Source organism: Galeopterus variegatus, unplaced genomic scaffold (assembly GCF_000696425.1).
Source record: "Galeopterus variegatus unplaced genomic scaffold, G_variegatus-3.0.2 Scaffold1204, whole genome shotgun sequence".
NCBI lineage: Eukaryota > Metazoa > Chordata > Mammalia > Dermoptera > Cynocephalidae > Galeopterus > Galeopterus variegatus.
Genome location: NW_007727315.1, coordinates 375,183 through 391,007, shown reverse-complemented (window position 1 = coordinate 391,007; position 15,825 = coordinate 375,183). Strand labels below are relative to the sequence as shown.

The following is a 15,825-nucleotide window of genomic DNA, read 5'->3' as shown; positions in this document are numbered from 1 at the left end:
AGGATCCGAACCCATGGCCTTGGTGTTATCAGCACCGCACTCTCTCAAGTGAGCCACAGGCCGGCCCTTGGATAAATATATATTTTTAATTCTCCTATTAATGGACAATTAAATGCTTTCCACTTCTTTACTGTTTTAACAGGCTGTTAGGAACATTCTTGTATTTGCCTTGTGATGCACATGGGTAACAGTTTCTCTAGAGTCTAGAATATATACACAGAAGTACAGGGCTTAGTGTATGTTCAAATTCACAACTATGACACATTTTTTTACAAAGAAGATGAATCAGTTTACAGACCCAACAGTAGTGGGTGAGACCTCCTTTTGCCTTTTATCTTCAGCACTTGTGTTACCAGCCTTTAAAATTTTTTCCAATCTCGTGCATATAAAGTGGACCTCGGTGTCATAGTAATTTGCATTTTTGTAATTACCAATGAGGTTGAACGTCTTTTCATGTATTTATTGGCCTTTGTTAAATAGTTGTTTCATATCTTTTGGTCATTTTACTCCTGGGTTGTTCGGTTTTTTTCTGTTGGTTATATCTTCACCCAGTTTATGGCTTGCTTTTCCTCCTTTTTTTATGTCTTTTTTTTTCTTTTTTTTCTTTTTTTGGCAGCTGGCCGGTACAGAGATCCAATCCCTGGTGTTTTTATAATGTTTTGACAATTAAAAAACTTAATTTTTTTTTTTTTAAAGATGACCGGTAAGGGGATCTTTACCCTTGACTTGGTGTTGTCAGCACCACGCTCACCCAGTGAGCTGACCGGCCATCCCTATATGGGATCCGAACCCGGGGCCTTGGTGTTATCAGCACCGCACTCTCCCGAGTGAGCCACGAGCCGGCCCAAAAAACTTAATTTTAATGTAGACAAATATATAAATCTTTTTCTTAATCATTTGTGTGTTTTGTGTCTTACTTGTCATCTTTCCTTATCCTTTGTTTATAAAGACATTCTTCTATATTCTCTTCTAAAAGTTTCAAGAGCTTGATCTTTGCATTTAAGTCTTTAATCCTTCCAGAGTCAATTTTTTTTTTTTTTTTTTTAAAGATGACCGGTAAGGGGATCTCAACCCTTGGCTTGGTGTTGTCAGCACCACGCTCAGCCAGTGAGCAAACCGGACATCCCTATATAAGATCCGAACCCGTGGCCTTGGTGTTATCAGCACCGCACTCTTACCGAGTGAGCCACGGGCCGGCCTATTCCAGAGTCAATTTTTGTGTATGGTGTGAGGGAGGGATCCAGCTTATTTTTTTACTCATGAATAACTTATTTTCCCAACCCGAATCACTGAATGAGCTTTCCTATCTGTCCTCCGTGATCTGCAGAGCCACATCTTGACTTAGGAGAATAAAGGACATCCAGAAGAAATGCTTCACTTGTGGTTTTTTTTTTTTTTTTTTACCTCCTGGCATATCTGAGGCACCTTCATTTTGCATGTCTCCAGAGCTGAGAGCACTAGAGGCCATTAGTAGGGCTTTGATATTTTACTGTACACATTCCTCTGCAGGTATACTGCTACCCACAAAAGCCAAGGATTCTATAGCACTTGGGGTTTGGTAGGCAGTGAAGTAATTCGTGCATATTAACATGTCTCCTGCTTTTGGGCTACAGATTCTCCAGCTTTGTATCGGAAACCATGACCTATTTATGAGGAGAAGGAAGGCCGATTCTTTGGAAGTTCAGCAGATGAAAGCCCAGGCCAGGGAGGAGAAGGCTAGAAAGCAGGTGAGTAAGATGTTGTTTTAACTGACAGTGTTGCTGCTTGGTCCATGTGGGCCTGAGAGGTAAGAAATGGTTGTTGGCCATGGATGTGTCCACTCTTATTTTATCCTTATAGTGTCTTGATTGATCGATGCCCAGCTGGTGGGATGTCAGTTCTGGAAATGAGGAATAACCTCTTATAGCATATCTAAAAGAAACATCTCTAATTATTTCTACACTTAAGTGAAGTTAAGTAAAGTGTGATTAACACAGGTTTGGGATGGAGTAGCCAAGCATACATGCATCTGTCCATCCATCTAGCTGTCTTTCTTTCTTTTTGCCTATCTACCTTCTTTGCTTGGCCTTCTCCTTTTCTAATTAGATGGTGATAGAATGCATGGTGGCATTTCTGTGCTTGCTGCTGGAATGCTAATTAGACTTGGCCACACTTCCCCTCTGCAGATCAGTCCAGGCGCACATCACCCTCCATTGCAGGAAGTGCTGGGAGTGCCTGTTAGCAGACTGGATGGACACTCTGCATCATTGTTTTCTACACGTCGATCTTTTCTACTCACTGAAATCCACACAACTAATTTGGGCCTTGCTGTTGAGAATATCAATTGTGTTTTGGGGCAAACTACTAGATAGAGTAGCAGTAGCTACAGTTGGCTGCCCTCAGGACTTGCAGGCTCAGAGTTGTAGTAATTAGCCTGTGTGCAGCTCTCTGATTTGGGTATACCACAGAGGCTGGCCACCAGCCCTGGGACTTAGAATGAAATGCCCAGGTTGACCTGGTGTGCTTTTGGTTTTCCGTCTCTTAGCCTTCTGAGATGCTGGACCATAGATGTGCTCTTTGGGATGTTTTGGATGTAGCGGGATGGGTTTTGTTGGACAAAGAAATGCTCCTGAGCCAGCATGGGTCACAGTGACAACTTCAAGACGAGCTCTTTTTGACCTCTTTCTCAGCAGAGCAAAGCTTAGAAGTGAGAGATCGAAAAACATCAAGGATTGTGTAGGCCACTGGGCCCTGGCAGAGGACAACACAAACATACCCCAAACTTGCATTGCCTGTAGAACAGTAGAGGCTCATCCCTGGCATCTGGACAACTGCACATCAGGAGGTTCCATGGCCCAGTAAAGCAAACAATGACGTTGGAGCCAGATCTGAGACTTAGGGTGTGGTGTTAGTCAGTGACCTTCTAGACCTCAGTTTTCTCTTCTATCAAGTGGAGTTAGTGATACCTCTTCTCTTTCTTGGATCAGAGGGCATGTTATACCTGAAAGTCTTTGTAAGTGATAAACTGCTTTGCAATTGGGACATCCTTTATTATTATGGTGGGTATCTCATGGAACGTACAATGCTGGGGACTGAAAGGGGTTACCTGGGCTTTTTTCAAGTGGAGCATAATAGAGATGTAGTAATTGACCTTATGGAAATTGTAGTATGATGGAAATTAGAGAACAAATTGGCCAAGCTTTTCGTTGACCTGCAGGAGGAAAATTGGAGACAAACTTAACAGTATTTTATTGCTTGTCTTTACATTATTCTTTCAAATTTGAATGCATTTTTGTGGCTTAGTATTTAGAAAAAGCAGAAGTCTTAGAAATCTTGTGTTACTACAGTTTGAAATAAGTAACTAAACGTGCTTTAATTATTTAAGGCCAAAAATAATGCAGTGGTCACTTCTGGCTTCTGTTTTCTGAACTCAGTTAGTACCCTGGGATCACAGAGAATAGCATCGTCCTATGCTTGTTCTCCTTATTAAGCTCCGTGTGTGGCCCAATTAATGCAGTGATCCAGAAGGCAAGGGAGGTGGTGGCAGCTTTGTACTGTTGCCTTAAGGACAGAGGGCTATGTTCCCTGCCTGGCTTCCTCCTGTCATAGGCCTGACTCAGGAGTTGTGTTCCCATGAGATTGCTTGAATCTGTGTCGTGGCTGCTGCAGCTTCCCCCTGTGAAATAACAATGTGTGAACTATTGATGCTGCACACAGTACCCTTCCATCTTCTCTGTGGGTTGAAGGCAAGAGTAGAGTTATTGTTGATGAAATCAGAGATGTGAGGGTGTCCATGTGGATTAGAAATGGTGGCGGAAGAGAGGGCCTCATCTGCCCAAAAGAGAGCCTGCTTACTTCTGGGGCTCCATCTTGGGGAGAGGACCTGCATTGTGTCCCTTCAGCCATAGGACAGAGACAGTAGGTTTTCTCAACAAAAGGGGGCATTGGCATGGTGGCTGTTTCAGGTGCGAGAATGCCTCTTTCCATCCAGGAGGAGACTGGGCTTGGTTTTTTGTTTGTTCGTTCACCACTAGAATTTTTTTCAAGGGGCCCAGCTTTCACCTCTGCAACTGGTTTGGAAAGACATGGGGTGGTGGGCAGCAAGAATGACCCTGGCTATATGAAGTAAAGGGAAGAAAAGGATCCCCAAAAGGGAGACTCTAGAGACTGGTCATTCTTGGGTCCCTATGGCACCTTAGGTCTTGAGCCCTATGACTCGGTGACTGCTCTTATTCCCTCCCAGATGGAGCGGCAGCGCCTTGCTCGAGAGAAGCAGATGAGGGAGGAGGCTGAACGCACAAGGGATGAATTGGAGAGGAGGCTGCTGCAGATGAAAGAAGAAGCAACAATGGCCAATGAAGCACTGGTGATTTCCCAGGGGTCAGGGTCCCAGGTCCTAGGAGGCTATGTGATGATTTCCTTGCTTTGCAAGAGTTAGACCTCCTGAAGACTGTGAATTAGCAACATTTGCTTTATACACTTTATTTCATCTTATTTTATTTATTTATTAGTTTTTTTGGTGTCTGGCTGGTGTAGGGATCTGAACCCTTGACCTTTGTGTTACACCACCACACTTTAACCATCTGATACTCAAACTAGTAGATGCCCTGGGAAGGCAATCAACATTAGGGCTAATAAAAAGCTTGAATAGTATAAAAGGGCTGGAGGAGGTATTGTAGAACCTTTCTAGCACTTATGAGAGGTAAATTAACACCAATTGCTAAACATAGAAACTGGATAAATTTCAATATTCATTTAGAAATTAATTTTATGATGCTGTCCTAAGTATTAAAATACAGGTTATACTTAAATCATTCAAAGTTTGGCATGTTCACACATGTGCACAAAGTATTTGATAGATATTTACACACTGGGAGACACAATTATGGTCTGACTTTGGAGTTTTGGCAGATCTGGGTTCAAATTCTGGCAAGTTTCCCTACTAGCTTTTTTTGGGTGCGTGTGATCCGAACCCTCGGGCGGGAGCGCCGCCGCGCTTCCCAAGCGGCGCACTATCCAGTGCGCCACCGGGCCGGCCCTCATTTCAGCTTTTAAAAATTCTTTCCACCTATGTTGGCAGGAGCAGATTGAAGTTTTCATGTGCAGCCAAACTCCACTTTCACCATGGGGTTGCCTTTGAAGCAGGGCTTCTCAGCCTCGCCACTACTGACATTTGGGGCTGTCCTCTGCATTGAAAGATGGGTAGCAGTGTCCCTGGCCTCCCCACCAGGTGCCAGCAATATCACCTCACCCTCCATTTGTGACAGTCAAAAATGTCTCCAGACATTGCCACATGTCACCTGGGGGTGCAAAACCTCCTCTGGTTTTAGAGGGAAAGAACAGAGTGTTTTTCTCCCTCATGAAGCATAAGCCTCAGATGAAGTAGGTGCTCAGAAAAGGTGCTTGTTCTTATTGCTCCCTATGGGTAGAGCCTGAGGGCCCTCATGAAAAGTTGGGGGATGCGGTTTCTCATCTGTTATCAGAGGGTCACTGGGGGGAAACTCAATGGGAGGGCCTGAGGAGTCCAAGACTCTGGTTCTTGCTTATCTGAATGTCCGAGACCAGGCTGGGGGCAGAAAAGGCACATTACCCCGCTCCAGCTGAGAACACGCTTCTCTCCAGATGCGGTCTGAGGAGACAGCCGACCTCTTGGCTGAAAAGGCCCAGATCACCGAGGAGGAGGCAAAACTCCTCGCACAGAAGGCTGCAGAGGCTGAGCAGGAAATGCAGCGCATCAAGGCCACAGCCATTCGGACAGAGGAGGAGAAGCGCCTGATGGAGCAGAAGGTGCTGGAGGCTGAGATGCTGGCGCTGAAGATGGCCGAGGAGTCAGAGAGGAGGTAAGGGGGCAGGGGTGTCCTGAGCACTGGACCCAGCAAGGTGCCCAGTGAGGAGCTGCTGGTCCTAACCCTGCCCTGAGGCAGAGCTTGCCAGCCGCTGTTCTCAGGCTGCTTCTCCATCTCCTGGGGCAGGGGAGAGGCTCCTTCCTTGACAGGTTGGGGGGTGCTGGAGCTGTTGGAAGGGCACATGAATACCATTCCCTTGCCGAGTGGACCTCTCCGGTCATGCTTTTATGATAAGCCCCTGTCCTTCTGAGAGCCTTGTTTACAGGAAAACCATTGAGCAAGTCCACAAACTGCTTTTAGCTGGGGCAATATGAGGGGGCTCTTAATGCATTAGAAGAAATGTGATTCTTTTCTCTTTTTATTTGGGGGGATGCAGGAGGATAGTTATTTGCCTTTAAAGGGAAGCTAGGTGCCTACTTTCCTGCAGCCTTCCTTGGCAGATGGGGGAGGAAGACCAGGATCCTCTTTGTGGCCCGGATGCCCCAGCTCATGCCCAGGTTGAAGGATGGAACTGTTGTCTGTACTTTTCAGAGACTATTCTAGGCTCTGGATTGTTCTGGTCCCACAGCCTTCAGATAAATGCTGGCACCTTCCCCACAGCATCTGGCTCTGTTGATTTAGAACACTTGAATTTGGCTTTTAGCTTCCAAGGTACATTCACTACAGTTTTCCTCACCACTCTTTGCCTGTCATTCTGGGAATATGGCTCCTTGTTGGCTGCCCTGTCCCAGCCCCTTTCTTTCTGTGTGTGGGTCACATCCTCTGTTAGTGATGCTTGTCAGGCCAAGTCCCTGTGCTAGGTCTCACATGCCATGCCCAGCCTGTGTCCTGTGGGTGAGGATCTGCCCCAAGGCATGGATGCCCTCAGTGATTGGCTTGTCTCACTGCCTGAGAAAGTTGGTGCTCAGCCTGCAAGTGCTTTACTTGGGTGCTATGAAGAAACAGTTCTTTCATATTCTGCCCTTTGTGATCCAATATAAGACCTTTGATCCACATACTCTTCCTTTGGCCAGCCAACTGTCACCCAGAAATGAAGCAGAGAAAGCATCCGGCCTCTCCCCCAACTCTTTACCCACTCCGCCCACTGGAAAGGTTCTTGTTTGGCTTATTTCCCCACTGGCTTCCTTGCTCTTCAAGTTTAGATTTAGCAGTTGAAACAAATAGTTATGCCCAGGAATGTTGCCCTTGCTTTGTAAGTTCTGATTTCATGTAAATGTCCCTGCCCCACTGTCCTTGTCTGCCTTGTCAGGAACCATCCTCAAGGGTTAACCCAGGTCCTTCTTCTCTGGGGTGCATGGGGGTGAGGTGGGGGTCTCTTCCCTCTACCTGTCCTCTTCTGTGGAGCTGATGCCTCTTCCTTTCCTTGCAGGGCCAAGGAGGCAGATCAGTTGAAGCAGGACCTGCAGGAAGCCCGTGAGGCAGAGCGAAGGGCCAAGCAAAAGCTCCTGGAAATCGCCACCAAGCCCATGTACCCGGTGAGCCTGGGTGGAGGCCGCCAACCTGTGGCTGCCTCAGACCTGGTGACCTTTCCTTCATTCCCAGCCCTTCCCTTCATCTGGTGGTGCCATCAGGGTGACCATTCAAGCAAACACATGGCAGAATGAGAGAGCCTGTGGTGAGGGACTGAATAGAACACCCCTAGTCTGCCATTTGGCCTTGGACTAGGTGGTTACCTCTGTTTGCCTACCTAATAGGCAACAGGGCCTTTTTCAGCTGTGAAATGTTATTCTAAGTAATATAGTCCAAAGTTATCCTCAAGAGAATTTGCTTTCTAGCCTCTTAATGCTGAGCTGAATGTCATCTTCAACTATCAGTACATGCTATATACCATAATTATAGTTCTGGGAAGAGATTGACTGTGTGTGTTAGAGTGAATTACTGCTGTGCAAGAACTAGCTGCCAACCTCAGTTTTGGGACAAGGAGGCAGACTTCCATTAAATGAGGTCATAAAATGAATAGAAGCTTCTTCCTTTACTTTCCTCTGTGCATTCAGTTTGGCAGACTTTTTTGCACACCTGTGTATTACATCCACATAATACCATGCAGTTAGAAGTCTGTATACAGAAAGGTGTGCACAGGGTGCAAAGGTGCCTAGAGGAGGAGAATGGAGCTCAGCCCAAAGGGGCAGGAGAGGCTCAGGACTCTTACAGGAGGAGCAGGAACTAGCCAGGTGGAGAAGAGACGATAGGGTGTTCCAGGCAAGGACACAGATGCATGCAGGGCACAAGAGGCATAAGATGCCCAGGGTGTGAGGCAGGGGGGAAATGTGAGCAGTTTGCTATTGCCATATGTTCTGATTATCTGTTACTGTGTAACAAATCACCCCAAGCCAACCAGCCGGCCAACCGTGTGGCCCAAAACAACTACTTATTATTACCCTCATGGCTTGGAGGGTTCAGAGACTTCAGGCCAGAAGTCCTCACAGGGAATCTCTCAGGTGGTTGCAGTCAGATGGCAGCTGGGACTTGAGTCGTCTGAGGGCTCAGCTGGGCTGCACACCTGAGATGTGTGTGTTTTTAAAACATACATTAGAGTAACTTTATATATTGTTCTAACTTTGCTCTTTCCTCTTAGCAATAAATCCTGGAGGAGATCATCCACCTCAGCTTTTTAATCATATTTTGTCGTATGGATGGATTGTAATTCATCTAAACCATCCCTGATGGATGGGTATTTAGTCTGTTTTCTTTTGCAATTTTCAATGAAACTGCACTGAACATCCCTGAACACAAATCTTTGCACATCATGTGGCTATATTGCTGTAATAAATTCTCATAAATAGAACTGTGAGGTCAAATGTTCAATTTGGATACTCTCCAAAGAGGTCGTACCAGTTTATGCTCTCACCAATGGTGCAGCAGCTAGTACTTATCTTTTTTGGAAATTGTTATGAAGTATAGCATACTTCATACATACAGAGAAGTGCCCAAATGACAACAGTCCCACTTGATGAATTTTCACAAACCAAATACACCCATGTACCCAGCACTCAGATCAGAAAGCAGCGTGTCCCCAATACCCAGAAGCCTCCCCTCAGCACCACTTCTATTACCCTTACTTCAGACCTTGTTATTGTCTCAAATGAATATTCTGAGTCCTTCCCAGACACTGTCCTAGACTCAGTAAAAGATCCAAGATGAAAAAGAGGCAAATCCACCCTCAGGAAACTTACAAACAGTAGAAAGGAGAAGACACAGACAAAAGGGAATCTTTTACCAGGTAGAATTACAGAAGTGCCATCACAGAACTGTAAACACAATGTTAAGGGAAAGCAAAGTCCCTGTACTGGCCAGCCACCAAAACAAGCAAAAATAGGGGGGACAGAAAGCAAAGAAAAAGAAAAGAGTTGCCATGTGTCCGAGAGGGATCTAGAAAGGCTTTGGTAAGATATAATAGTATTTGAGAAGGACCTTGAAAGAGGGATAGAGTCTAGGGAAAAGAAATGGTAGAGATGGGAAAGCAAAGTGGTCCAAGGGATAATAAACAACACTGTATGATTTAGTAGGGCAAATAGTGGGAGAAGCAGGGAGGTAGAGTGGGGCCATACTTTAGGTGATCCTTTGTTCTGGGATGAAAGGCCTAAAAACAAATCTAATTACTCCACCCTCTGCTTCAAGCTCTGCTCTGGCTCTGTCTCCCAAATCTAAGCCCCTCAGCATGCAAGTGGAGCATGGCCTGGTGCACATCTCCCACCCACCTCCTCACACTGGCACTGCAGTCACCAGCATTCTCACTGAACACTAGACCCCACCCACTGCCTTCTGGCACATTCTCTGATACCAGTGGAAGCAGCTTCTCTTCTGGCATTCCTTTTCCATCCCCCTCAGCCTCTGTTCGTTCCCTGGTCACAGTGTTTACCTTATTTAACTGTTATGATCTGTGAATCCATCAATTCCTTGAACAAAACTTTTAGCTGCTCAAAGCCAGGGATGCTGTCTTGTTCTCTGCCCCTCCAGCTCCTAGCACAGGGCCTGGGAGTTTCCTAATGAAAAAGTGAATAAGGGTTTGTGTTCACCTGGCAGCAGCGAGTGTGCAGGGATTGAAGAGAAGAGACAAGGATCACAGTTGTGTTGGGAGGTCGTGGTGGTGCTGGGAGCCAGTGCCGACATTGTGCCCACTGCCCTTGTGGCTGCTGGAGGGTTGTTGTTACACAGCAGTTCTTGTATAACCCAAAACTCCTGATCTGACATTTCTCATTCATAGCCCATGAACCCAATTCCAGCGCCATTGCCTCCTGACATACCAAGCTTCAACCTCATTGGTGACAGCCTGTCTTTTGACTTCAAGGATACTGACATGAAGAGGCTTTCCATGGAGATAGAGAAAGAAAAGTACGTAGTCCCTTGTGCCCTGCTCTGGGCAGCCGTGAACTACAGTGGTGGGTCTGGGCCTGGGGAAGTGGAGGGTCACCACAGCAGCCTGTCACTAGCTCCTGCAGAGGTTTGCTGTGTTCTCACGCCCTGGAGGAGGAAGTTCCTAATCAGAATTGAAGGACAACAGATCAGCGTTCAATCTTCCAGGAAAAAATAACACTTGATTGGTCACCTGGTGTTTACAGTGGCTCCAAACCTCACTTAAAGTATAGGACAGGGTTGTCAGGGGTCTTTGAATCAGTCTGACTGCTGTTCACCTGGTACTAGATTGCTGCTGTCTCCTACTTGTGTTCTCCAGTGGCTGGGACCTGTGGTGGTTCCCATGTCAGAACAAAGGTGACCAAAAAGAAACCCAGGCTCGAGGCTGAGTGAAGCCAACGGCTAGCTACAGCCAGCTCTGCTGCATCAGGCAGCACTGAGCTGAGCCCTGGCATGACCTTCATTTTATGGTCAGTGGAAATGGATTGAGATGGAAAGGATTCCCATTGCAGAGGAAGCCAGAGCAAAGTCCCCCTGATTCCCAGAGCTCTCAGTAAACTGGTTAATGTGCCACAGCTTGCCAGAGAACAATCCCAACAGCTCCCACATATTGAGTGCCTGTGTGTCAGGGTTTTTTAGCTTTTGTCTCATATAATTCCTACTAACTAACAAACATCAAACTGACATCAAAGATAGGTTTTAATGTTTCCATTTTATAAGTAATAGCACAGAGAGTTTAGTGAACTCACCCAGCATCACATAGCTGATGAGGGCTATAGCAGGGGTCAGAACCCTTCATCTGTCTGCCATACAGCCTATGTGCTTTTACCATGTGTAGCATCCTCAGGATAACCCTCTAGGGAGAATGTCTCTGTGGAATACAGTGTGGGCAACCACGAGCCAGCTATGTTTCTCTTTGGGCTCTTATACTGAAGGGATAGCTAAGTTGCCAGTGAACCGGAGCCTCCAGCTGTAGTATCTGCTGTCTGCGTTCCTTTTACTATTGTCCAGACATATTTTTGTGGTTGTGATCAGGGTGAGGCAACATCCTATTCTGTATCCTGCTTTTTTATAGTTTGTATTTTCTTACTGTCTTAGTCTGCTTGGGCTGCTATAACAAAATACTAGAGGATGGGTAGCTTATACACAACAGAAATTTATTTCTTACAGTTCTGAAGGTGGGGAAGTCCATGATCAAGGCACCAGCAAACTCAGAGTCTGGTGAGGGCCCTCTTCCTGCTTCGTAGATGGTGCCTTCTTGCTGTGTGTTCACATGGTGGAAGGGGCAAGGGGTTTCTTTGGGGCCTCTTTTATAATGGAACTAATCTCATTTATGAGGGCTCCACCCTTATGACCTAATCACCTCCCAAAGGCCTCACTTCCTAACACTGTCACATTGGTGATAAGTTTCAACATAGGAATTTTGGGGAGACATAGACATTCAGACCATAGCACTTTTTACCCTTACACATGTTGACAGAGTCCATATACTAGCCAAGTAATCCCTACAGAATGTTCTTGTGTTTGTGTTATATGGCTTTCCTGGCCATGCCCTTGTAGTTGGACATTTCATGGATGGTTTCCAGATTTTCACCATTGTAGATACTGTTGCTCTGTGTATCTACTTGCAGGTGAGGGTGGGGATCTGTTTTTTCCCTTGTGTTTGCTAAGTGAGCTTCTGTCACCTTTGGGAGATGAAGTCTCAGAACAAGTGGGGGTGTGGATGTAGCCTATCAGAAGTGTCACTTGAATTACTGCTCCAAGAAGGGTTGAGACAATGAGATTATTTTGGGTGCTAGGAGACTTGTTTCATATGTTGTCTTGTGTACAGAACTAAAGGCTATCTATGACATTTGGTATTTGGAGAGCACTTTATGAGAGTTTATAGAGGGCTTTCCTACTTTCTTTTATTTAATCCTGACAACAGCCCGGTGATCATTATCCTAATTTTACTGATGAGGAAACAGATTAATAACAGTTAAGTGAGCAGCACAAGCTCCCATGGCCCATGAGTGGCCAAGTACAGATGTGAACCCCAAGCCTCATACCCTGGATCCTACACTGAGTAGCTTGTGGGTCATGGAGCATCTCAAACACGACTTACTGTTTGCCCAACCCCTGATACACAATGTCCTCCTGCTGTCAGGGTGGAATATATGGAAAAGAGCAAGCATCTGCAGGAGCAACTCAACGAACTCAAGACAGAGATCGAGGCCTTGAAACTAAAAGAGAGGGAGACGGCTTTGGATATTCTGCACAACGAGAACTCTGACAGGAGCGGCGGCAGCAGCAGCAAGCACAATACCATTAAAAAGGTACCCAGCGTATCTTGTCTTTTGCTGATCAGGACAGCCATTAAGGAAATGTGAGGTTGGCATCTGGTTTCCTCAGTAGCCAAGTCATTAGATTGTCATTTTTTATATGTACTTAGTTAAGGAAATTTTTTGACTCGCGCCAGAAAGGGAATTTAGTCTGCCAATGACTATGAACCCGTTCGCTTGGTGGGAGTGGAGCTTGTGTTAAAAGCACTGATGAAATGAATTGCTGTTACAGGATGGGTTTTGATCCATCATTTAGCAGTACAGCAGTTGTGTCTTTTAAGCTTAGGGGAGTTATGCCCAGGGATCTGCCTTACTTAATGAGAAAGCAAATGAAATGGAGGTTGTCACAAATGGACTCACCTCTACTCTTTTTGTGTTTTTAAGTGGCAGGGACTATAAAATTCTGTTCTTGATTTAGAAACCAAATTCTGAATTTTTAGCTTTTTTCATACTTAGAAAGGAAATAATTAGGAGAACCTTAAAGTTTTAAAAGGTGAGACTTTATTTACATTGCTAACAGTTTCATATCTTTCTCCACTGGTATTTTGAGCTTTCAGCATTTTGGAGATTTGGAAGTTAAATTCCATACTAATTGTCAGCCCAAGAGCTTACTTATCTTATTTGGGCAAAGCAGAAAGGTCCTCTCAGGCTAGTTGATGCTCTGCTCCTAACTGATAGCCCAGGATCAGGTTAACACCTGTAAAATCAGTGTTATTAAGGTAAGACTGCTCATTGAGTTTACAGAATGACTAATATAGTCAATTTTTTACTCTTTAGTTTAAAGATCCCCAGTTTAAGGAATAGCTCTGTTTTCAGTGATTAAGCTGTATCTGAAAACTCCAAGAGATCTGTATCTACCTGCCATCATTGATGGGTACAGTAAGGAGTCCCAACTTCCATCTCTTGACTCCAGTTACAATTGGCACTGGGTGGAGATTTCTTTTTAGTAGCGTGACCTGGAAGGAAAGCATTTCCACATTCTACATTCTTCTTTCCTCTGGCTTTTGTAATTTACTGGGTTTCTGTTCCAAAACAAAATTATTAAACAGCTAGCAAAATGGGAGTTAAAGGGCGATCTTTGCCATTGAGCAGAGAGGTAACAGGATGAGTGGGCCAGTGAGCTGGTCAGCCCCTGAATGAGCTTCCTGACACCCACCCTGTCCTCTGGACACCAGGAGCAGTCTCATCTTTACTGCTGCTGCTGCAGTGAGCTGGGCCCTCAGCCACAGGTACCTGGAGTGCTGAAAGCTGGAGAGACCCACTTCCAAGCCATTAAAAACAAATGAAGTCACTCGTTTCAATTTCAGTCCTGTCTAAGCATCTTGCAAATGGCACATGTGGCATTGTTGATATCACAGGGTGTGTTTTTGTTTTTCTTCATTTTATTTTGCTGGTTTAGCCTCAAGCCCAAGGCAGAAGACCTATCTGCATTTGAGCCCTCAAAGTAGGTTGTTCCCAGGTACTCTGTATGTGGTGATGGTACTGCCCTCTGTGATACTAACCCATGCATGAGCTTGCCTGTCTCTGTCCTTGGGCCACGCTGAGCCTTCCTGAGGGCAGGTGGTGCCTGGGTACTGGCCATAGCATGCTTTGAGTCTGAGAGCAGGCGTCCACCCTGTGGGGCCGGACCAGCCACCAGGGCCCTGGAAGGCTGCCTTGTTCCGAAGAGCATGTCACGGGACTGTAGGACTGGTTGTCCTTCACATCTTGTGTCATTGTTGGGCTGGAAAAGGTCATGGTTTCTTGTCTAGTCAGGTCTGTCTAAAAGTCCTTTGTCTTGGTGGCATACTTCTTAGATAAATAACCCTAGCATGGAAATGGGGTAAATTTGGGTGCTTTTAAGACTGGTGTCTTTAACTCAAGATCAAGACTTTTCATGCGGTGATAACCTCTGAAGACCTGTGGTCATACCTGTCAGCTTCTGGTTATGGAATGAAGGGGTTGCCCATGCTCCTCCTTCTTCTTTTAGAGCTTCCCCTTTCTGCACACATCCCTTTCCAAGTAAAGCAGGCACAGAGCACAGTGGTCTGATTTGTACGTCAGTCTGAGTAGACTGTCTGTTCCATCAATGCTCGGCTGTCTCTGCTGCAGCTTCTCCACAGTCTGGAGTGGAGGAGTGGTCAGAGTGAACTCACACTGGAACAGTACAGTCGCGGGCACCCAGGAGATGAGCAATCAGAGGTTGTTGAGTGAATTAATTGAATGATTGCTGCTTTTCTTCTGCAACAGTTTCTTATTCTTCCAACATGCCTAGATAGTGGAGAGAATTCATCATGCCTAGTAATGAATGACATCCTGCCTCTGCTTCTCACCTAATCCCCAGCAGTACCCATGCCAATGAACCCAACACCATCCAACAGTAGTGTAGGATGTGTCTTTTGGAGTCCTCACCACAGTTTTTGCTACTAGAGTGGAATAAGCTCATTGGAAGCTTTCTACCAAAAAGAGATCTGGCATAAGATAGATACTATTTGTGGTCATTATCCCAGCAAGAGAGGTTAGCTATTAAAATCTCAGATAAATCTTATTATAAGATGGATTTGAGCTGTCAGTTGTTCCAATAATCCATGGCATGAACCATGATCCATGTATGGCACTTTTATTTAGTGGGCTTCTATTTCTTTGGCTTTCATACCCCACATCGGTATAGATATCCCATCACCAAGTGATGCATGCTCTGAGCAGGGCACTTATGACTAGCCTCAGCATGGGTGGGCCAGGTGTATCATCTATTCAAGCAGTGGTGCCCAGAGCACCCTAGGGTGGGCCTACTGTGTTTTACTAAACTTTGGGGTTAACACCAAGGCAAGGCAAGCAGAAAATCTCATTTTGTTTTAGCCTATGCTGTCAGATGTTCCCTACGTATGATCGTGCTGTTCAACCTGAATATGATTTTATCTTTCTTCTTTCTGTAATGATACAGAATGTTTAGATTCTTCAAGGTCCTGATTTTTTTTTTTGGTCTTTTTTGTGACTGGTAAGGGGATCGCAACCCTTGGCTTGGTATCGCCCGCACCGCGCTCAACCAGTGAGCGCACCAGCCATCCTTATATAGGATCCGAACCCACGGCGGGAGCGCAGCTGCGCTCCCAAGCACTGCACTCTCCTGAGTGCGCCACAGGGCCGGCCCAAGGTCCTGATTTTGACCATCAGTTCTCACTGAGCTGTTATAGACAAATGAAGTTTCATTTTTAGTTAAATTTGTACTGTTCCCAGGACATGTATGGAAGCAGTCATTCATTCATTCCTTCACTTGTTTGTTTATTCTTTCATTCATTTTAATGTCTTTTTTTTTTTTTTTTTTTTTTTTTTTTTTTTTTTTTTTT

The 15,825-nt window shown here is 45.4% G+C and overlaps 1 protein-coding gene across 6 annotated transcripts in view; it reads left to right on the top strand.

Annotated features, from left to right (window-relative positions):
* Positions 1-15,825, top strand: part of NF2 (neurofibromin 2 (merlin)) — an 83,449-nt gene that overhangs the window by 54,817 nt on the left and 12,807 nt on the right. For 3 of the 6 annotated variants that reach the window (XM_008575537.1, XM_008575540.1, XM_008575534.1), the window contains 6 exons: positions 1,614-1,727; positions 4,223-4,345; positions 5,602-5,819; positions 7,195-7,300; positions 10,030-10,157; positions 12,325-12,493. In XM_008575537.1, coding sequence (XP_008573759.1) covers positions 1,614-1,727; positions 4,223-4,345; positions 5,602-5,819; positions 7,195-7,300; positions 10,030-10,157; positions 12,325-12,493 — 858 coding nt within the window. Of the gene's footprint in view, positions 1-1,613; positions 1,728-4,222; positions 4,346-5,601; positions 5,820-7,194; positions 7,301-10,029; positions 10,158-12,324; positions 12,494-13,898; positions 14,803-15,825 lie in introns of those variants that run through there. The other 3 variants (XM_008575538.1, XM_008575536.1, XM_008575539.1) reach the window with 2 other exon arrangements.